The 22,902-nt window shown below is 43.5% G+C and overlaps 2 protein-coding genes and 1 long non-coding RNA gene across 7 annotated transcripts in view; 1 reads left to right on the top strand and 2 right to left on the bottom strand.

Annotated features, from left to right (window-relative positions):
- Positions 1-14,089, bottom strand: LZIC (leucine zipper and CTNNBIP1 domain containing). 2 transcript variants are annotated; one of them, XM_013049236.2, is made up of 7 exons: positions 14,027-14,089; positions 8,457-8,565; positions 7,353-7,488; positions 5,597-5,695; positions 3,701-3,796; positions 3,432-3,513; positions 1-2,852 (listed from the first exon to the last, which is right to left on the bottom strand). In XM_013049236.2, the coding sequence occupies exons 1-7, from the start codon at positions 14,079-14,081 to the stop codon at positions 2,794-2,796; spliced, it is 636 nt and encodes a 211-aa protein (XP_012904690.1). In that variant the 5' UTR covers positions 14,082-14,089; the 3' UTR covers positions 1-2,793. The 2 variants fall into 2 exon arrangements, with proteins under 2 accessions (XP_012904690.1, XP_044919647.1); XM_045063712.1 differs by lacking the exon at positions 14,027-14,089 and adding an exon at positions 13,292-13,346.
- NMNAT1 (nicotinamide nucleotide adenylyltransferase 1) overlaps positions 14,080-22,902 on the top strand; it is a 23,467-nt gene continuing 14,644 nt past the window's right edge. Inside the window, exons 1-2 of one of the 4 annotated variants that reach the window (XM_004741525.3) lie at positions 14,080-14,196; positions 15,131-15,251. In XM_004741525.3, the coding sequence (XP_004741582.1) occupies positions 14,080-14,196; positions 15,131-15,251 (238 nt within the window). The other 3 variants (XM_013049227.2, XM_013049229.2, XM_004741526.3) reach the window with 3 other exon arrangements.
- Positions 19,763-22,902, bottom strand: part of LOC123387297 — a 4,845-nt gene continuing 1,705 nt past the window's right edge. Inside the window, exons 3-4 of the long non-coding RNA XR_006601658.1 lie at positions 22,197-22,276; positions 19,763-19,894 (exon numbers count right to left, since the gene is read on the bottom strand). This is a non-coding gene — a long non-coding RNA (uncharacterized LOC123387297). The remainder of the gene's footprint in view (positions 19,895-22,196; positions 22,277-22,902) is intronic.

Genomic DNA, 22,902 nt, shown 5'->3' on the forward strand with positions numbered 1-22,902 from the left:
TGGTTTGCAAATCATTTAATAACTATAATTATACAGAATTTTCAAATTATTCATTTTATTTTTCTGAATTATACCAAATTTGTGGAACAAAATGTATCATATGGCCCTTGAAAGAACTGTTAAACAGTAGATTAGCTCCAATGCAAAACTTTTTTCTGCATGAAGGAAGAGGGGGAATCCACAGTAATCCTATGTGGTACGTAGGTCCTACCCACTCATCCCCATGGAACAGAAGAGGAAAATGAGGCTCGGCAAGATTCAGTGACCTACCAAACGTCACGTGGCCAGGAAGGACAGGATTCAGTGACCTACCAAACGTCGCGTGGCCAGGAAGGGCAGTGTCTTGCGAGGCACTGCACATTTGGCGACTTTTTTTTAACTTTGCAAATTTTAAAGGAAGATTAATTTTAAGTTGAGGACTAGTCATTACTTACAAAATGAATACACTAATGTGATTAATGATAAAACATTTCACTGATGTTAGTCTTAGAGAAAGTGTAAGAGAAACCAAAATTAAGGACTCCGGATTCATCTTGGCCCTTTTCAAACACCAAATATTCCTAATTTTCCTTATCCTACTACTGGAGGGAAAGGGGGAATCATGTTATGGCTTAAAAAAACAAAAAGAAATCCCCCCAAATACACATACAGACAGCAATTCCATTCCTAGGTATATACCCGAAAGAGCTGAAAACAGGTATTTAAACAGAGTTACACAAATGTTCACAGCAGTACTATCTGCAATAGCCAAAAAGTTCAAGAGATTAATGGATAAGCACAGTGTGGTATCCATGCAAGGAAGTACTGTCAGCCATTAAAAGGTATGAAGTGCTGTATGTGCTACAACTTAGATTAACCTTGAAAGTACGACACTAAGTGAAAGAAGCCAGACACAAAAGGTCCCATACTGTAGCATGCCCTTGCTACGAAATACCCAGAATAGGTAAACCCAGTGACAGAGACAGAAAGCAGATTAGTGGTTGCTGGAGGGTAGGATAAAGAGGAGGGCAGAAATGAAGACTACTCAGATGGTTTTGGGGTGGTGAAATGTTTTGGAATGAGATGGTGATAGTTGCACAACATTGTGACTGTATTAAACACCCTGAATTGTACACTTTAAAATGATGAATTTTACGTTATGTGAATGTCACCTTGATTGAAAAAAAAAATTGTAGAATAGGGGTGCCTGGAAGGCTCAGTCAGTGGAGTGTGTGACTCTTGATCTCCAGCCCATGAGTTCAAGCTCCACATTGGGTGTAGTGATTACTTAATAAAACAAACAAACAAATGCCGAATAATAATGAAATGATGACTGACCATAATGTCTAGATGAATAGCAGGTCATTTGCTTCTTCTTGGTTTGTCACAATTTCAATGAGTTTTTGACTGGCCTAAACCCATATATAAAAAGTTACCCATTAAAAGTTCCAAATAAGGCATTAATGAAGCTGAGGTCCCTAATTTGTCCAGTTGGCAGAGCACCTAGTAGAGTTTAGAGTATACAAGAAGCTTTAAAAATGTTTTAAATTTGTATAAAGTGCAAAGAAAAAGAAAACTGAGAAATACATGAAAAAATATAAAGTGGCCAGAGGCTAGACTCTAGGCTCACATACACGCGCATGGGAGATCTCCGTACACACGCATGGGAGATCTCCGTACACACGCATGGGAGATCTCCGTACACACGCATGGGAGATCTCCGTACACACGCATGGGAGATCTCCGTACACACGCATGGGAGATCTCCGTACACACGCATGGGAGATCTCCGTACACATGCATGGGAGATCTCCGTATTTGAGCATGCAGAGAAACATAAACTCAAGAGTATGCTTTTCCTCGTAACTTAGTTTGTGTTTCTCCACAAACTCAAGAGTAAGTAATAGTTTGCAGTCACCACCTTCTGGGTTTCAGCGAAGAGGTCACACACACGGAGGGCCTCCAGCTGCCGCTCTCAAGTGCTTCCCTGGTGAAACACCGGCAGGAGGTTAAGTTACTCCAGGAGACTCTCAACAGGGCTCCCATTGTTCCAAGCTCAAAACTCAGAGATACAATGGGCCCCATTCATAAGGAGGCCTCACAGGCTGGGGAAAGGTCCCTTAGTGACAACTTTCTGTTGAGACATTGAATTTTTCATAAACACAGACTTGCCCAAATATGTGTTAATTCGTTTTTAAAAACAGCACAAAATACAGAAATAAAACTCAATGGACACAAAACTGAGAGTCAGAACACCCAAGTCTTATCACCAGCTCTGTTTTGGATGAGACTTGAAGCAAGTCAACTTGCTCTTTCTGAGCCTCAGCTTTCTCGTTTATCAAATGAAAAGGATTTCTAAGATCGCTCAGAACTCAAATTCTATGAACACACATGAGGTCGACTGATGTTGGTACACTATTCACTCCAATAAGTGGGGATAAATTATGAGCAAAAATAATCCTTAGTTCACATCTTTTCATTTACTGTCAGCACTTAAAAACAAGGAAGCTTAATAAAAACAGGCAGAGAAACTGTTTTCTGTTCTCTCTAAAAAAACACATAAGACATAATGAATAAGGTCCAACGGGTCCCTCATCCCAACAAGTCTGGGATGACTGAGGCAGGTGGCCCTACACAAAGCACAATGATGAAGGGTATAACCAGAAGCCACAAGTATGTTTTCCTGTCACCTTTTCTTAGCTTATCAGTGCATTTCAAGAATCTCTTGATTTCTTTGCAATGATTCAAAACCCCTAGAAGACAACTGCCATTTACAGCAAGAATGTGATCAATGTCCCAAGGCTCCACACCATGTCATTTCTTTGTTTTTTCAACTTCGAAACTTGCCAATGCAAGAACTTTGTCTCCGGAGCCTAAGGAGAAAGACACATGATAAACAAAAGGTTATTTCATATGCATTTATAATTCCAGGTACCAAGGGGAAAATCTCTCCCATAGATACTGAAACAGGAAATGAAATTAGCTTGTATTATCAGAGCATTGCCTCCAACCTTCCCAGTGCCAATTCCCAGTTTCTTTCCCCTGAACAAACATCTGATATACATGGGGTGATTTACTGCCTACAGATCCTCATTCTAGCTTTAAATGCAAAATGGAATATATAAAATTTGAGTTTACTTTACTTTTTTTTTTTTTTAAAGATTTTATTTATTTATTTGACAGAGAGAGATCACAGTAGACAGAGAGGCAGGCAGAGAGAGAGAGAGGGAAGCAGGCTCCCCGCTGAGCAGGGAGCCCAATGCGGGACTCCATCCCAGGACCCTGAGATCATGACCTGAGCCGAAGGCAGCGGCTTAACCCACTCAGCCACCCAGGCGCCCCTGGTTTTACCTTTTAACTCAAGAAAAGGCCATCCTGTTATCTCTCCCATGGTATCCAGTGACCTGGGGCAGTAACACATGCTCGGCTTGCACAACTACAAGGGTACTCACCAAGGTCTGTGGAGACTTTCTCAAACTGGCTGAGTATAGCACCTGCATTTGCTGACAGGAAGGCCTCATCATCTGCAGTCAGCTAAACAAAACAAAACAAAACAAAACAAAACAAAACTAAGCCCATGGAAGTGGATTCAAATGTTAACAAGTGGTTCTAAGAAACACAGTTAGGAATGTCTCAGAACCAAAAACTGGATCACAGATCAAGAAGTTCTGTACCAGATACTTTATACCTTTTAATTTAATATTAAATTAAATACAGGTACCTTCTCGCCAAGTTTCCTGAGAGCTGTAAGTATCTCCACTTTCTGTTGCATGTACAGGCCTCTGTCCAGCTTCCCTACCATGAGATCTCTGTCCATCTGAAAAGGACGGATGCAAAGTACATGGTACTTAAGTTAAAAACATTCTGCCCATAAAATCCAACTTTTCAGATCTACTACTGCTACTTCTTTGTTGTTGTTAAAGTAATCCCCCAACCCAATATGGGGCTCGAACGCACAACCCTGAGATCAAGAGTTGCATGCTCTTCTGACCATGTCAGCCAGGTGCCCCCAGAATTACTACTACTACTTCTTTTTTTTTAAGTTTTAAAGATTTACTAATTTTAGGTGGGGAGGGAGCCCTGCATCTGGCTCCCTGCTCAGCGGGAAGCCTGTCCTCCCTCTCCCCCTCCCCCTGCTCTTATTCCCTCTCTTGCTGTCTCTGTCAAATAAATAAATAAAATATTATTTATTTATTTATAATATAAACATATATAAATATAAATATAATATATATAAAATATAAAATATTTTATATTTTATTTCTTTGTTTGACAGAGAGAGACACAGCGAGAGAAGGAACACAAGCAGGGGGGTGGGAGAGGGAGAGGCAGGCTTTCTCTGAGTGGGGAGCCTGACGTGGGTCTCCATCCCAGGTCCCTGGGATCATGACCTGAGCCGAAGGCAGACGCTTAACAACTGAGCCACCCTTTAGGCGCCCCTAAAGTCTTTAAAAATAATAATAATAATAACTTCCCAAGGTCACCTACCTTCACAGTAGAGCAGCAACACCAATCCTGCCAGTCTGACCTATGTTTGTGCTCTAACCACTATGCTACTGAATTACCACCAGTGGTTGCAAACAACTTGTTAATGTCTTAATTATATTCAAGTTTATATACAGACTTTCTCAAGCACCAGGTTTATAGAGATGTTTGAAATTCTTAGATAACAAAGGCCATGTACACAGAGAGCAATATCGCTAATGGATTCTTGCTAGAATTTCAATTCAGGGCTCCAAGTGCATGGTAAAACCTTAAAGGTGGGGTCCAAGTAGAAGCAGTTAGTAGCACTTTTAACTGTCATATGCTGTTTAAACCTCCATATTCAACACCAATAATAATTGCTAGAAAGACTAATTCTGTCAGAAAACTATGCGTTGTGGTTCTAAAATCAACTGATTAGAGGCCCCTCCATGGCAAAGTCAGTTGAAGGCCTGACTCTTGGTTTCGGCTCAGGTCATGATCTCAGGAGTGTGAGATCAAGCCCCGCGCTGGGCTCCAAGCTCAGGGGGGAGTCTGCTAATGTCTCTCTCTCCCGCTCCCCCTTCCCACATTCTCTCTCTCTAAAATAAATAAATATTAAAACAAATCCGGGGGCACGTGGGTGTCTCAGTCCATTAGGCATCTGTCTGGGGCTCAGGTCATGATCCCAGGGTCCTGGGATTGAACCCTGCATCAGGCTCCCTGCTCAGTGGGGAGTCTGCTTCTCCCCCTCTCTCCCCCTGCTTCTTCTCTCTCTTTCAAATAAATAAATAAAATCTTTAAAAAAAAAATCACCAATCAATTTTTTCTAACAGACTATTTTTTCAGAACAGTTTTAGGTTCACAGTAAATTGTGTGAAAGGTACAAAGATTTCCCATACACCCCTCACCTCTGCTCATGCATAGCCTCCCCATCATGAACATGCCCCACCAGAGTGGCTCATTGTTACAACAGCTGAACCTATGCTGACACATCATAATCCCCCACTTCTATAGCGTACACATTAGGGTTTACTGGTGGTGGTGTTACACATTCTCAACTGACTGATTTTTAAATTTCAGAATAACATAATGAAATTCTGGAGCTGAGAAAACACATACACCCAGCAATTAAATCAAATTGAAGAAACTTTACCTCTGCTAACCTTGTCCGAAGCTGACCTGGTTGTTTCTTTGCAAATAACCTGATGACCTCTGGGGTTTTAAAGGCCTGGCTGATAGCTGCCTGGATAGCCTAGAATACAGAAAGGTAAAAACTGAACAAAATAGTCCAATGAATTAAATATTACAATAATTGATTGATGAATCCTCAATTACAAATAGTCTTCCTTGTTCATCAAATACTGTTATAATTTTAGTTTCCACAAAAGCAAAAATGAACTAAAAAGCTGCACAGCAAAGGAAACAGTCAATAAAACCAAAAGGCAGCCTGCAGAATGGAAGAAGGTATTTGCAAACGATGTATCCGATTAGGGTTAGGATCCAAAATCTATGAGGAACTTAACAAATTCAACACCCAAAAAGACATGTAACCCAGTTAAGAAATGGGCAGAAGACATGAATGGACACTATTTCAAAGAAGACACCTAGATGGCTAACAGACACATGAAAGGATGCTCACCATTACTCATCATCAGGGAAATAAAATCAAAACCATGATGAGATACCATCTCACACCTGTCAGAATGGCTAGATTTTTTTTTAAGATTTTATTTATTTATTTAACAGAAAGCAAGAGAGAGGGAGAGGGAACACAAGCAGGAGGAGTGGGAGACGGAGAAGTAGGCTCTCTGCTTAGCAGGGAGCCTGACAAGGGGCTCAGTCCCAGGACCCCAGGATCATGACCTGAGCCGAAGGCAGAGGCAGAGAACTAATGACTGAACCACCCAGGAGCCCCAGAATGGCTAAAATTAACAACACAAGAAACAGCAGATATTGGCGAGGATGTGGAGAAAGGGGAACTCTCTTGTACTGTTGGTGGGAATTCAAACTGGTGCAGCCACTTGACAGAACAGTATGGAGATTCCTCAAAATATTAAAAATAGAACTACAATACAGTCCGGCAATTGCACTACTAGGTATTTACCCAAAGGACACAAAAATAAAGATTTCAAGAGATACATGCACCCCGATGTTTACAGCAGCATTATTAGCAACAATAGTCAGACTATGGAGAGAGCCCAAATATCCAACAACTGATGAATGGAAAAAAGGGGTGTGTGTGTATATACACATACACACATATATAATATGTTTGTGTGTGTGTGTATATATATATATAAATATAACAGAATATTAGTCATCAAAAAGAATGAAATCTTAAAATTTGTAACAATGTGGATGGAGGTAGAGTATATTATGTTAAATGAAATAAGTCAGTCAGAGAAAGACAAATACCACAGGATCTCACTCATATATGGAATTTAAGAAACAAAACAGAGGAACATATGGGAAGGGGGAAAAAAGGAAAGAGGCAAATGAGCCAGAAGAGATTCCTAATGATAAAGAATCATTTATCTTTGATAAATGATAAATGGGAGGGAGGTGGGCGGCGGATGAGCTAGACGGGGGAGGGGTGTTAAGCAGGGCACATACATAAGTGATGAATCACGGAATTCTGAATTCTTCTCCAGAAACCAACATCACACTGTACATTAACTACCTAAAATTTAAATTTAAAAAAAAAATTAGTTTCCTTTTGCTATTTCTGTGCATGTCACTGGAGCCAAATACATAACCAAATGAAGATCTGGAAGCTTATGCTGCTCTACCTGTACACAGACACTCAGCGCTCAGAAGTCAAACCCCCAGAGTTTTTTTCTATTTTAAACATACTTACTAAAAAAGAGAGAAAATCACCTGTGTCACCAGTGTAAGTAAATTATGCTTACCAGCTGCATTCCACTTAGCTCATCGACCAGAGTCATATTTCCAGACATGATTTTCTTCAGGGAATCATTAAATTCACTTAGCTGCTCCAGAGTTTCCTTTTTGGTTTCTTCATATTCGTCTGTATCGAGCTCCTCTCTGAAGTGCAGTGAACATAACAGAGAAAAGCATAGAGTTCCAAGTGAAAAAAGCAATCTTAATATTTGTACCCCAAGACTTCAGCTACATATATTTACAAAAAATACGTTGCGGGGACAAGGCTGAAAGGAAAGGACAAAATGCTAATAACAGATGGGTTCAGATGTTGGTAATATGGGCGTTTTCCTACAATGTGATTACTTTGATAATTAAACATTTTTCTTTTACCAAAACGAGGCACACTCAACAAACCACATAATAACTTCCTTTTAAGCCGTCTATGAATCAACGCGTAAGCCTGGGCAAGACATTTAACACAGCCAAGCCTCAGTTTCTTGATCTATAAGCCACCGATGATACAGTACCTACCTCATAGAGCTGCTATGAGCATTACATGAACTATAGACGTCCATGACAAACAACAGGTACTTGACAAAATAGCAGATATTTTTACCCCCATCCTTAGTGGCAGGTAAAATTTTGTGCATCATGAAATACAACAGCAATGTATTACCTGTCACCTGAGGAAGAGGCTATTTTTTTTTTATTATGTTCAGTTAGCCAAGAGGCTATTTTTATTCACTAAGTGAACAAGTCATTTATTAAACATTTACTACAAATCATGGCAGCTCTCATTTCTTCAGCACCTATTCTGGGCCAAGCATCGTTTTGGCCTCTTCATTTGAAATACCTCCAACCACCTCTCAAAGGTGTTGAAAAAGGCCATGAACAGTTTTGGTCCTTTGAACAGTTAAGGTTGAAAATACACTAGAAGGTCAAGTATATACCAGGCAGGACCACTTTAAATACTAAAGAGAGACAAGGTAGGTGCTGCTATTTCTACTTCAAAGCACTGTGAAGAACACGGCAGGGAAAACCAAAATCACACATGGGCCTGCACCCACCGCCGGGCACCTGGCCGAGAAAAAGGCACCGGCCAGCAGAGCAGCGTTTCGTTAGACGATTACCTGCACTCCTCCAGATCTTGCAACTGCTGCATCAGTCTATCCAACTGTTCTTCTAGATTCTGCTTTAATTTGCTTGTCTCTGTCTTTCCTCTGGAAGCCATTTCGATCTCTGAGTAGAACAATAAGCCCACATACGGTGTGTACTGGGTTATTTGAAATGATTCAACATACCAGTACAATTTAAAATGGGCTATACTCTTTCTGAGCGACAGTTGTGCAAAGAGAATTTCATTTTACATATAAAAGTTTAACTAATACACGAGTAGCATCCCACAAAAATGCATGGCAGGCTTCCTAACTGACTTGACAAGTTAAGCAGAAATCTTCACTAGTGGGGCACCTGGGTGGCTTAGCAAGTTAAGCAGCTGCCTTCAGCTCAGGTTATGATCCCAGGGTCCTGGCATTGAGCCCCTTATTGGGCTCCTTGCTCAGCTGGGATCCTGCTTCTGCCTCTCCCTCTGCCTCAGCCTGCTGCTCCCCTGGCCTGTGTTCTTGTGCTCTCTCTCAAATAAATAAATAAATCTTAAAAAATAAATAAATCTTAAAAAAAAAAAAGAAGTCTTCACTATTAATCTATCTTACTTTAAACAAATCTGATAACTGAAAACACAGTTTTATAAAGAAATAGATAAGGTGTGACTTTCTGTTACAAAAAGCTTTATTATAACGTTTTTTATTCTTACCTATTACTCTCCAGGACTCAGAAAACTCCTAGCCTTATCTGGTTGGTCTTATATTTACCTTACATTACATTTACCTTATGGACATTAACAACTTTTGATATGATTTCTTCTTTGGAAATCTGCCCATATTCCACTGGATTATCTTTCCCTTACTGATTTATAGGAGTACAAAGACTTTGTAGTTACGTTGCAAATATTATCTCGTCTCTTAAATTTCACTGTTTTTGTCATGACAAATTATTTTTTAAAAATATTTTATTTATTTGAGAAAGAGAGTAAGAAAGCACAGGCAGAGGGAGGAGAAGCAGGCTCCCCACTGAGCAAAGAGCTTGATACAGGGCTCCATCCCAGGACCCTGGTATCATGACCTGAGCTGAAGGCAGACACTTAACCCACTGAGCCACGCAGGTGCCCCACAATAAATTATTTTAGTGGCCAAATCTATTTTCTCCTTTAAGGCTTCCTAGTTTTATGTCCCACGAAGGCAGCCCTAACCATCTCAAGATTTAAAAATATATATATACTGTATCTAAGAGTTACATAAATTTTTTTTTTAACATTCAGCTCTTTAAGCCACTTGCAACTTTTGTTAATGCTGTAAAATAGGAGTCTAACTTTTATTTTCTTTCAAATGGGGAGCCAGTTACCCCAACTCCGTTTACTAGTCAGTACTTATGCCACTTTCATTGGTTGATTGCTTGTTTTAAGCAGGCTCCACATCCAGCACGGGGCCTTACGCTGGGCTTGAACAAACGGCCACGGTATCGAGACCTGAGCTGAGATTAAAGTTGGATGCTTCACCAACTGAGTCAACATGGGTGCCCCTATGCTACTTTTTATATAGATTCAATAGAAACAGTCAAGTCGGTTTCACTGACAATGTTCTGGTCCTAAGACAATACCTTGCTATTGTAATTGTTAGCAGTCGAGCTGGTGTACATTGGTAACTGATAAGGAGTTGCCTTTATTACTGCAGAATTTTCCCTCCATTAACTCTTGGCCATTCCTATGCATTTTCTCTTCTGGATGAACTAAAGATTCAACCTGTCAAGTCCCCTTAAAAATGCAACGGAAGGGGCACCTGGGTGGCTCAGTGGGTTAAGCCTCTGCCTTCGGCTCAGGTCATGATCCCAGGGTCCTGGGATCGAGCCCCACAACGGGCTCTCTGCTCTGCAGGGAGCCTGCTTCCTCCTCTCTCTCTCTCTGCCTGCCTCTCAGTGTACTTGTAATTTCTCTCTGTCAAATAAATAAATAAAATCTTTAAAAAAAAAAAACTAATATGAAAAGATCTATATCCTTGTAATTTGAATCTTCCTATTAAGCAATATATCATTCCATTTATCTCAGCTTTCTTTCATGACCTTTAATTTAAAAAGTATTGTTTTATTTCAAAGGCCTTGAATATTGGCTATTCTTTTTGCTTTGTTTTAGCATTTTATTTTTTAAATTTTATTTTTAAATAAATGTTATGTTCCAAGATTCATTGCTTATGCACCACAACTAGTGCTCCAGGCAATACGTGCCCCCCTTAATACCCACCACCAGGCTCACCCAAACCCCCAACCCCCTCCCCAAATATTGGCATTCTAAGACATTTTGTATTTTTTAGTTAATACTCAAAAACACTTTTTGGTATTAAAATTTCTGATTATTGTGGGTCACCCCGCTAGCTCAGTTGGTGGAGCATGCGACTCTTGATCTCGGGTTGTGAGTTCCAGCCCCACATTGGGCGTCAAGTTTACTTAAAAACAAAAATTTCTGGGGCGCCTGGGTGGCTCAGTGGGTTAAGCCTCTGCCTTCGGCTCAGGTCATGATCTCAGGGTCCTGGGATCGAGTCCCGCATCGGGCTCTCTGCTCAGCAGGGAGCCTGTTTCCTCCTCTCTCTCTCTCTGCCTGCCTCTCTGCCTACTTGTGATCTCTCTCTGTCAAATAAATAAATAAAGTCTTTAAAAAAAAAATTTCTGATTATTGCTAGTGTAGAGGAAAGTTACTGCTTTCGATGTGTTGATAATGTACACATTTACCTTAACATTCATAGCATTTAAGTTTTTCCATTTATAAAAATTAAACTTACATTTCTTTCAGGAAACACATTTTGCTTAATATTAGATATAAACATTCATTAAAACCTAAATCCTGGGGCGCCTACTGGCTCAGTCAGTGGAGCGCACAGCTCTTGATCTTGGCATCACGAGTTCCAGCTCCAGGCTGGGTGTAGAGATTACTTAAATAAAAACTGTAAAAACCAAACCAAAATAAAACAAACAAACAAAAAACCCTAAATCCTTGGGTAACTTATTAAAGCATTTAAAGTTTTCCTATTATCATTTATTCCTATGATTATTCCTATTATCATCCTATTATCATCATTAGCAGATGATCTGGTATGTGAACTTCAATGACAGGGATTCCTTACATTACACTCAAAATAGAATATAACCAGTGAAAATCTATTCTTACTACTGTATCTTTTAAAATTGGCTTATTGGGGAGCCTGGGTGGCTCAGGAGTTAAGCGGCTGTCTTCAGCTCAGGTCATAATCCCAGGGTTCTGGGCTTCCTGCTCAGTGGGAAGCTGGCTTCTCCCTCTCCCACTTCCACTGCTTGTGCTCCCTCTCTCGTTGTGTCTCGCTCTGTCAAATAAATAAAAATCTTAAAAAAAAAAAATAAATAAAATAAAATTGGTTTATCTACAATGATTAAAGATATGTAAATATAAATGAACTACATTATAGCCAGAATTGTAATTTCACGTATAATAGGTTAGCCAGAAGTATAATTTATTGCACATAATTTATTATAGCTATGCTTCATATATAATTCTTCCTGGGAAAGATACAATTAAACTTTATTTTATAGCTGTTGAATTTTCCAGTAAAAGTAAAGCCAAACCTAAAAAGTATTTTTTCGGGCTCAATTTCCTACAGTCTAACCACACTGAAGTACTTGCTGTTTCAATTTTAGTGTATATGCTGCTGAAGCAAGCACTACTTGCTGTTTCAAAAGTTGCCACACATTTTTACCTTCTCTTTTGAGCCATTTTTTTTTCTGCTTATCAAGCCAAGGTAATCCATTCTTCAAGGTCTATCTCAAGGCTCAGCTTCCTTTCTTGGTTCCTTCCCAATCACTAAATTATTTTTGTCTCTCTTTTTTTTTTTTTTAAAGATTTTATTTATTTATTTGACAGAGAGAGATCACAAGTAGGCAGAGAGGCAGGCAGAGAGAGAGAGGAGGAAGCAGGCTCCCTGCTGAGCAGAGAGCCCGATGCGGGACTCGATCCCAGGACCTTGAGATCATGACCTGAGCCGAAGGCAGCGGCTTAACCACTGAGCCACCCAGGCGCCCACTAAATTATTTTTGAGTAGGGGTTTTACTTTTTATTTTTTTTATAGGTTTTATTTATTGAGTTAGAGGGATCGCAGGAGCTGGGGGTCAGGGAAAGGGAGAAATATGCTCCCTGCTGAGCAGTGAGCCACACAGGGCTTGATCCCAGGACCCCGGGATCATGACCTGAGCCAAAGGAAGATGCTTAACTGACTGAGCCCCCCAGATGCCCCCACTTCTTCTTTATACATCAGCATCCAGCATAATGCTGGACAGAGAGTAAAGTACTGGATCAATAAGCAGTATATGAATAATGAGAGCCGATTGCTTCTTCCACGACATTTCACATCTTATTCTCCATTCAGCACTTATTTCCGCCTTAACTTATACGTGATTTCATTACAGCACATTGTTTACTGGTCTGTCTGTCCCCCCCCCCCCAGACTATAAACTCTGGCAGAGGAGTCTGACGTCTCCTTTTAGCATCCTCAGCCCTAAAAAAAGAACAGATACTCAGTAACCGGATACAGGGTATAAAGGCACCAGATATTTTAGGGAGGTGAAACTATTTTACATAAATTTCAGGGGAAGATGGGGGCCCTCTGAAAGCCTTAACCTGGTGCCGCCCGTTATCTGAAATTTATCCCAGGAAGATTAGCTCGCTGGCACCACCTAGTCTCCGACAAAGGCGGTGCAGCTTTCCCAGAAACCGCCGCAACAGCCCTCAAAACCGGCCACCTGGAGCGGATCAGGGGCTCCCTGCCTGCCCACCTTGCCTCTCAGGACTTCGAACTCTGCACACTGCTGGCCGGTCCCAAAGTGCCGAAGCCGCCCGCCGCTGAAGCTCTGAGAGTCCTACACTTGAGGAACGCGAAGTGGTTCATCAGGACCACGAGAGGCTCAGAGTGCAAACCCCTTGGAGGTGGAGCTGGCAGGGAAACAGGGAGCCAGGGACAAGGAGTTTCACTTACTTTCCGGAGACCGGCCTCCAGCAGTCCGGGCAACTGCCCCCCGCCCCGAGCAGCGCGCGGGCGACGCGCACCCTTCTCTTTCTAGGAAGACACCACGGGGGACGGCGGAGGGGGGCGGGGAGGGGCGGACGCCGCTTCCTCTCTCGAGGGCGCCTCGGGCAGGGCATCCTTGCGGAGGTGTCCCCTAGCGAGGCTGCGGGGGCTCCCGAGGAAAACCCTGCACCTCCACGAGGCCACAGCGCGGCTGTCAAAGCCAGAAGCCCGGGTAAGAGGAGGGCGGAGAGCACACGTTTTCCCGGCTGGACGTGAGCAGCTACGGACCTGAACCAGGGGGACGCGACAGCGAGCAGCTCCGGCCACCACCGCAAACCCCGTGTCCATGGCGGAACTTGGAGCTCCGGCACCTGGGTCCCGCGGCGGCCGCGCTCGACTAGGCCCCGGCAGCCGCCAGAGGTCGCCATGAACCCCCGCCCCCGAAACTCTTGCGGACCTCCCAGACCCGAACCCGGACAACCCCCTTGGGCCCCCAGGGGCCCCCCTCGGCCTGCGCCACAGCCTTGGTCCCAGAGATCGGGGTCAGGGGCCCCGCCTACCTGAGGGTCCTGGCCGGGCGGACGCTCGCAGTCGGAGCACTTCCGGAGGATGCATGCACTTCCGGCCCCCAGCAGCCAATGAGGGTGCAGCCACGGGTGTTCCCTTGTCCGGCGTCCGGGAGGCGGGTCGTCTCCGGGAGGACTTCGGGCGGGTCGACCCTGAGGACGTGGTAAGCCCCCTGGCTGAGACCCCTGAGAAACCAGTCTCTCGGGGAGTACGCGCAGGCCTCTCTGTCGCGAACTTGAGGGAGTCCAACATGGTGGAGTCTTGGAGGGGCGGATATAACGGTCCCCGAGGCGAGGTCATATTCCAGTTGGGGGCAGGAGTCTCGCGCCTTCATTCTTCCCAACTTTCTGTGGAGCCGGAACCTCGGTAATTTCCCCTCGGCCCTCTGAACAGGTGATTCCCCTTGAGGGGAAAAAAAAAAAAAATCCTTTCTAGAAGTTTCTTGAGCGTGGCGGAGGGGGGAGGGGCGGAGGAGGAAGTGTTCCATTTTCGGAAAGACTTCTCACGCCTGGGAAATCCGTCTTTCCAAATCCGTGGAGACCCAAGTGCCCTTTCCTGGGAGCGCTGGGAGCTCACGGCCCGCGAGGACCTGCGGGCCGTCGGCCGGGCAGCGCTTTTAAAGCGGGGCGGCCGCCGGTTCCCCAGCTGTTCCCGGCCCCGCTCCTTGAGTCCCGAGCCCTCGGGTCAACCTCAGGGTTGACGGCAGAATGGTTTCCGAGAACGTGGGCTTTCGGGCCAAGTCGATGCCAGCCACCCCAGACAGACTTCCAGCTCGAGTTACCCTGGGGGTCCGCCAGGAAGAAGGACTTCTGCAGGGGGGCGGGCGCCTGGGTGGCTCAGTCATTAAGTGTCTGCCTTGGGCTCAGGTCCTGATCCTGGGGTCCTGGGATCGAGCCCCCACATCGGGCTCCCCGCTCGGCGGGGAGCCTGCTTCTCCCTGTCCCACTCCCCCTGCCTGTGTTCTTGCTCTCCCTGTGTATCTCTTTGTCAAATAAATAAATAAAATCTTTAAAAAAGAAAAAAAATAAATAAAAGAATGACTTCTGCCCCTTCTCATTGTAGGATTTCGGACTTCTTACCAAAACGTTGGTTTTCAGAGTTACAGTTTGGAGGGGAGACTGCTGCGGCAGCCCAACTTGGAGAAACCCGTTGTCACCGTTGGATTAGTCGCGGTACCTTGCAGAACGCCCCCGGGGTCGCAGCCTCTCCTGTGTGAAAGTAAGCGGACTGCTGTGTTAGCGGGATCGTCTCCGATTTTTGCTGTGTGGATACGTGTGGCCAGGTGGTCGTGTCGCTTTGAGTAATGCAGGACTCTCAGTGACAAATGGGGTCAGTGCCAGACACAACGGAAAAAATACACTTGTTTCACCAATGGAAGAACTTGCTAAATAGACATTTGCTCATTGTGTGCTTCCCCTGATTATTTTAAAGGAAGATTTTATTTATTTATTTGAGAGAGAGAGACAGAGAGTGCAAGCAGGGGGAGGGGCAGAGGGAGAAGCAGACTCCCCGCTGAGCAGGGAGCCCGATGCCGGCTGGATCCCAGGACCCTGGGATCATGACCTGAGCTGAAGGCAGACGCGCAGTCGTCGGAGCCACCCAGACGCCCCTCCTTCCCCTGATTCTGAGGATAATGTGTTGTTCTGTTCAGGCATTCGTGTTGGTTTAGCGTGTGCAGTCACAGGAGCTGTGGAGGACAGGCCTTACCGGATCCACACATTCTGTTTGCCGGATCTTTCTCAGTGACTTGATCCAATTCAGCGCTGCTTTGCTGGGGGTGCTCTTTGGATTCTTGTTTAGAGTTAATGGATCATGAAAAATATTCCTAGTGCAGAAGTAAGAGAAATTGGTTTGGGTTCCAGTTGTCAAACAGAGACAGGACCCAGGCTCTGAAGGTGTGTGGGGAGAGAAGAGGAGAAACTGGGAAAATAGGAATAACATGTTAAGTAAGTAGACACTGGAGAGAGCACCGGGGGGCATAACTTCAGAGTTGGGAGTCGTAACTGGGAAACCAGATCAATGCTACTCGGCAGCTGGAGGATTTTAGGACGTTGAGACTTGGACTTGGAATGGGAGCCCAGAGAGCGCAGGTTGCTCCAGCGAGGTAGGGAAGCTGAATTTTAGTGTCAAGGTAGTTACACGAACTATGAGATCTTGAGCAAGCTAGTCAATCTCTTTCCACTTTAGTTTTCTTATGTTTGTTTGAAAAAGGGATGGTATGGGTGCCTGCCTGCCTCAGTGAGAAAGACATCATCTCTTGATTTCAATGTTGTGAGTTTGAGCCGCACATTCAGTGTGGAGATTACTAAAATAAACAAACTTTTAAAAAGTGGGGAAGGGGTGCTTGGGTGGCTTCCTCAGTTAAGTATGTGACTTTGTCTCAGGTCATGTTCTCAGGGTCCTAGGATCCAGCAGAGCCACGTCAGGGAAGCCCTACCCCCTCACCCCCACTGTTGTGTATGTGCATCTGTCTGTGCCCATGTGTGTATGTGTGTCTGTCCGCGCGTATGCGCTTTCTCGCTCTCTCTCAAAATCTTTTTTTAGTGTCTGCCTTTTTTTCTTCTTTTTTTAAAAAAGGAATATCATAAGGAGCACCTGAGTGGCTCAGTCATTAAGCGTCTGCCTTCGGCTCAGGTCATAATCCCAGGGTCCGGGATTGAGGCCCGCATTGGGCTCTCTGCTCAGCTGGGAACCTGCTTCTCCCTCTCCCACTTCCCCCTGCTTGTGTTCCCTCTCTTGCTGTGTCTCTTTCTGTCAAATAAATAAATATAATATTTATAGTTATTTATATATAAATATAAATATATTTATATAATATACATAAATATAAATATATATTTATTTATATATAAATATAATTTATATATATATTTATATTATATTTATTTATTTGACATAAATAAATAAATAAATATAATATTTATTAAATATTAATTAATTAATTAATTAATTAATTAAATATTAAATAACTATAAATATTATTTATAATATTTATTAAATATTAAATATTATAAATAAATAAATATAATATTTATAGTTATTTATATATAAATATAAATATATTTATATAATATACATAAATATAAATATATATTTATTTATATATAAATATAATTTATATATATATTTATATTATATTTATTTATTTGACAGAGATCACAAGTAGGCAGAGGGAGAGAGGGGGCAGCGGGCCCCCCGCAGAGCAGAGAGCCCGATGTGAGGCTCGATTCTAGGACCCTGGGATCATGACCTGAGCTGAAAGCAGAGGCTTTAACCCACTGAGCCACCCAGGCGCCCCTATCTAATTTATTTTTAAACATAAGCTCTGTGCCCAATGTGGGGCTTGAACTCACAACCCGGAGATCAAGAGTTTCAAGGTCTACGAACTGAGCCAGCCAGGGAATTCTCAGAGAATCTGGAGAATTTTTTTTTAATTAAATTAATTTATTTGAAAAGATTTATTTACTTGAGAGAGGGAGTACGCAGCAGGGAGGGGCAGAGAGAGAGGGAGGGAGAGAGAAATCCAAGCAGACTCTGTGCTGAGTGGGGAGCCTGACACGGGACTCCGTCTTATGACCCTGAGATCATGACCTGCACCAAAACCAAGAGTTCGACACTTAACTGGCTGAGCCACCCAGGTGATGTGTTGGGAGATGTGTATATTGAATGTGACCTTCCTGCCAATAGGTAGTTCTTTTTCTCAAGAAATAGAGTTGTCGGGGCGCCTGGGTGGCTCAGTGGGTTAAAGCCTCTGCCTTCGGCTCGGGTCATGATCCCAGGGTCCTGGGATCAAGCCCCGCATCGGGCTCTGCTCAGCAGGGAGCCTGCTTCCTCCTCTCTCTCTGCCTGCCTCTCTGCCTACTTGTGATCTCTGTCTGACAAATAAATAAACAAAATCTTTAAAAAAAAAAAAAAAAAAGAAAAGAAATAGAGTTGTCTTCACTTCCTCAGAACGTTAAGAGCATCTGTGATGACCTAGCTCCTACTTAAACTACCTCACAGGAAAAGAAGACAAACATTATGTGGGTCACTTAGTTATTTTCTCTGGACAGCTTTGACTGTCAAGATGCAGAAGATTGTGTCACCTGTGTAGAGGAGATTGTGGTTATTTTTACTCTAAAATTTCCCACTACATTTTTAAAGAACAAATTGTTTGAATACACCATCTGAATCCCTTTAGCCTCCTAAAATTAAACCTAAACCTTTGTTCATTACTAAGATCTAATTTTACTTCTTCCTTCTCAGTGCTTATCCATCCAGCTGACGGTAATAGTTTCACGAAACAAAAACAGAGGTTCAGAAAGTCAATGTCATGATCTTGAAAGTATTTAATAGAGTATCTTTATGTGGGGTGAATTTGGTAGTGTTGTCAGTTCGGTGATTTGGGTTGAACTGTTCCTTTTTCTCCATTGTCAGTGCTAATCGATACCTTTCTTTCAGATGACTGGTTTTGGTGTGCTTCCTGTTTTCGTAGCTCTGATGTCAGCTGACCATCTCACTCGAGAGTAGCAGGGTAGGAGATGAGCTCCTGCTTGCCCACAGCGAGCCATCTGTGTGAGGCAGGAGACTGGAGGGCTCACGTGCCAGCGTCAGACCATTGGTTTAGCGTCTGGTGGTGCGCAGGCCACGCTAACCAGCCAGCTTAGCGCCAGGCTGGAGAAAAGCACTGTGGGATGAAGCACGGGATCTAATTAAATGGATTGGAAATCCTGTGAAAAGGATGGCTTTTTACTCCTTTGCTTCGTGGAGCTCTTGCTTTAGGAGGAACCAGGCTTCTCTTGCGCTGTGACAGCTCTAGCTGAGCAGGGACTTCCTCGAAGCCTCTGACAAGGAGAGGCTACTTGGGATGTTTGCTTACCTGCAGAAACTAAGCTGCTCACTGACAGCAGCACAGACAAGTAGTAAAGTTCAGGGGTCGTTTTTTTCCTGTATTCGAGAAGAAAAAGCACTGTGAGAAAAACTTGTCTTTGGTTGGAACCTATATTTACAACTTTTTTGCCAAAGGATTTAAACAGTGGCACCAGCTTAGCAAGAGATGGTGCTTGCTGCTCTCCGCGCCACGTACAGGCCCGCACTTCTGCTGTTGGTTGATGGCTTATCTTTTCTCTTCCTCCACCTCTTTCTTTTTAGTCTAGCAAAGTAGATTTTATCCACAGAAAGAAAAATCTTTCATGGAATTTTTAAACTTCCCTGATGATATATGTTTGTTTGTTTTTTAAGATTTTATTTATTTGACAGAGATCACAAGTAGGCAGAGAGGCAGGCAGAGAGAGGGAAGCAGGCTCCCCGCTGAGCAGAGAGCCCGATGTGGGTCTCAATCCCAGGACCCAGGATCACAACCCGAGCCGAAGGCAGAGGCTTTAACCCACCGAGCCACCCAGGCACCCCCTGATGATATGTTTTAAATGTGACATGTGTCTAATTAGGAATTTTGTATCTACATATCTCTATTTTTAGTGTGAGGAGAAAATAAATATTGAATACTGATGGTTTATTATATACAGACACGCTTTCAGATTAAGGTGAGCCCTTGAGAAATTCAGTATTTAAAAATACACACAGGGTGCCTGGGTGGCTGAGTTCATGATCCCAGCATCCTGGGATCAAGTCCAGCATCGAGCTCCTTGCTCAGCGGGGAGCCTGCTTCCCCTTCTGCCTGCTGTTCTCTCTCTGACGAATAAGTAAACAAAATGTTAAAAAAAAAATTAATGAAAAAAAATAAAAACACACACAGTCAGTTGCCAAAACTGTTAACACCACGGTACAGGCTCCTTCCCCAAAGGATCCCACACCGAATAGAGCAAACATCTTCTTCAGTGCCTGCGGGACTGGTTCCATATGCGTCAGCAGCACAGTGAAACCTAGAAGGAGAGCAGAACTGTCTGTTCACTGGCTGTGATTATCTCAGAAATCCATTCTTGAATGCAAACCAAACAGAGGATGTTTCCTCCCTTCCCTCCCGGGGGACACAGATGCTCAAAACCTTGCCAGGCTAAGGTTTTCCTTTGACATGGGTTGTTTTCTTATTATTGGCATTGCTGGTGATAAGAACACCGACTGCGGGGTGCCTGGGTGGCTCAGTCAGTTGGACGTCTGCCTTCGGCTCAGGTCATGATCCCAGCGTCCTGGTGTTGAGCCCTACATCGGGCTCCCTGCTCAGTGGGGAGCCTTCTCCTCCCTCTCCCTCTGCCACTCACCCTGCTTGTGTGCTCGCTCTCTCTGTGTCAACAAGTAAATAAAATCTTTAAGAAGAAAAACAGCTGACTCCTTTTTTCACGATTCCCTCATTTTATTTATTTATTTATTTATTTTTAAAGATTTTGTTTATTTATTTGACAGACAGAGATCACAAGGAGGCAGAGAGGCAGGCAGAGAGAGAGGAAGGGAAGCAGGCTCCCTGCCGAGCAGAGAGCCCGATGCGGGACTTGATCCCAAGACCCTTAGATCATGACCCGAGCCGAAGGCAGAGGCTTTAACCCACTGAGCCACCCAGGCGCCCCTCTTTATTTATTTTTAAAGATTTTATTTATTTGGGGGCGCCTGGGTGGTGCAGTGGGTTTAAGCCTCTGCCTTCGGCTCGGGTCATGATCTCAGGGTCCTGGGATCGAGTCCCACATCAGGCTCTCTGCTCGGCGGGGAGCCTGCTTTCCCCTCTCTCTCTGCCTGCCTCTCTGCCTACTTGTGATCTCTCTCTCTCTGTCAAGTAAATAAAATAAAATAAAATTTTAAAAAGGAAAAAAAAGATTTTATTTATTTGACAGAGACGGAAAAACAACTGACTCCTTTTTTCACGATTCCCTTATTTTATTTCATTTATTTATTTATTTTTAAAGATTTTATTTATTTGACAGAGACAGACACCATGAGAGAGGGAACACAAGCAGGGGAAAGTGAGAGAGGGAGAAGCAGACTTCCTGCTTAGCAGGGAGCCCGATGTGGGGCTTGATCCCAGAACCCTGGGAATATGACCTGAGCAGAAGGCAGCCGCTCAACGACTGAGCCACGCAGGTACCCTGATTTTTAAAATTTTTTTTTAAAGATTTTAATTATTCTTTATTCATTTGAGAGAGAGAACGAGAGCAAGTAATCACAAGTGGAGGGGAGAGCTGGAGGGAGAAGAAGCAGCAGACTCCCCACTGTGTAGGTATGCTGATGTGGGACTCAGTCCCAGGACCGGGAGATCATGACCTGAGCCGAAGGCAGACACTTGACCATCTGAGCCACCCAGGCGCCCCATCTAAGATTTTTTTTTTAAGTTTTGTTTATGTATTGTAGAGAGAATGTGTGCAGTGGTAGAGGGCCAGAGGGAGAGAGAGAGAAGCAGATGGAGGGCTCAATCTCATGACCCTGAGATCACGACCTGAGCTGAAATCAAGAATTGGACGCTTAACCATCAGAGCCATCTAGGAACCCCTAAACTTTTTTTTCAAGATTTTATTTTATTAAGAATCTCTACACTGAACACAGGCTCAAATTCACAACCCCAAGATCAAGAGTTACATGCTCCACCAACTGAGCCAGCCAGGCGCTGCTAAAAAAACCTTTTTTTTAAGATTTTATTTATTTATTTATTTATTTATTTATTTATTTATTTTTTGAGATCAGAAGTAGGCGGGGGGGCGGGGGGGGAACTCAGGACTCAATCCCAGGACCCTGAGATCACGACCTGAGCTGAAGGCAATGGCTCAACCTACTGAGCCACCCAGGCGCCCCCTCATACTTAAATTTTAGGACAACCAAAACAGTTACTAAGGAACTTATAAAAAATTTCCTTCACCTGAATTTTATTTTATTTTATTTTATTTTTTATTTTTTAAAGATTTTATTTATTTATTTGCAGAGACAGAGGGAGAGAGAGCGAGTGAGCACAGGCAGACAGAGAGGCAGGCAGAGTCAGAGGGAGAAGCAGGCTCCCTGACGAGCAAGGAGCCCGATGTGGGACTTGATCCCAGGACCCTGGGATCATGACCTGAGCCAAATGCAGCTGCTTAACCAACTGAGCCACCCAGGTGTCCCTTTCACCTGAATTTTAAATGTGAATTTTTTCTTAAGTTTCAGTCTGAGCTTCAGAAGAGTGGGAAGTCCTGTATTAACCCAGTTTTGTTTTGGCAATGTCTGGTAAATAATAAGCACTTAGTACGTGCTTGATAAATGCCTACTTACCAATTGTGAAGAAAGTAAAGATGATGTTGCCAACCAGGTTGGTAAGGAGAGGTTGCCTGCAGTATCGGGAAGATGTGGGCCTGAAATCAATACACTGGGTCATACATTAATTTATCAATTGTTAGAAGAAATTTGCCCTCTAAGCACAGTACCAGGTGGCACTAACCATTGAATTCTTATCCTAATTCTGGCCTGAGGTTCATTTGGCTCCAGGCAACTCATTTAAGAGTTCCTGGGGTGCCTGGTTGGCTCATTGGGTTCCTGGGGTGCCTGGGTGGCTCATTGGGTTAAAGCCTCTGCCTTCGGCTCAGGTCATGATCCCAGGGTCCTGGGATCGAGCCCCGCATCGGGCTCTCTGCTCAGCAGGGAGCCAGCTTCCCCCTCTCTCTCTGCCTGTCTCTCTGCCTACTTGTTTGTCTGTCTGTCAAATAAATAAATAAAATCTTAAAAAAAAAAAAAAAAGCCTTGGTTCCTTTACCATAACTGTAAGTTAATAGTGCAAAAGCAGCTTACAAGTGATAAGAAGAGTTGTTCATATTTACAGTCGCTGCACAAATGATGCTTACCATCTCTTAAATTCATGTTAACTGGGTATTTTTGTGAGAAAAATATCTTGTGGAAATTCTGGCCTTCTGGAAATAGGCCTTACTGCGCACAAAACTCCTAGGACAGATGTGGGCAAGTTTAAATTAGACTAATTACAGTG

Source organism: Mustela putorius, unplaced genomic scaffold (genome assembly GCF_011764305.1).
Source record: "Mustela putorius furo isolate JIRA1106 unplaced genomic scaffold, ASM1176430v1.1 tig00003853_pilon_pilon_pilon, whole genome shotgun sequence".
Taxonomy (NCBI): domain Eukaryota; kingdom Metazoa; phylum Chordata; class Mammalia; order Carnivora; family Mustelidae; genus Mustela; species Mustela putorius.

What these genes read in the sequence shown, in the direction of transcription:
- LZIC (XM_013049236.2), bottom strand. Translation starts at nt 14,081, where the DNA reads ATGCATCCTCCGGAAGTGCTCCGACTGCGAGCGTCCGCCCGGCCAGGA. An exon ending in CAAGATCTGGAGGAGTGCAG is followed by an intron (nt 7,489 to 8,456) that starts GTAATCGTCTAA and finishes ACTGCACTTCAG; the next exon opens with AGAGGAGCTCGATACAGACG. An exon ending in AGCTAAGTGGAATGCAGCTG is followed by an intron (nt 5,696 to 7,352) that starts GTAAGCATAATT and finishes TCTGTATTCTAG; the next exon opens with GCTATCCAGGCAGCTATCAG.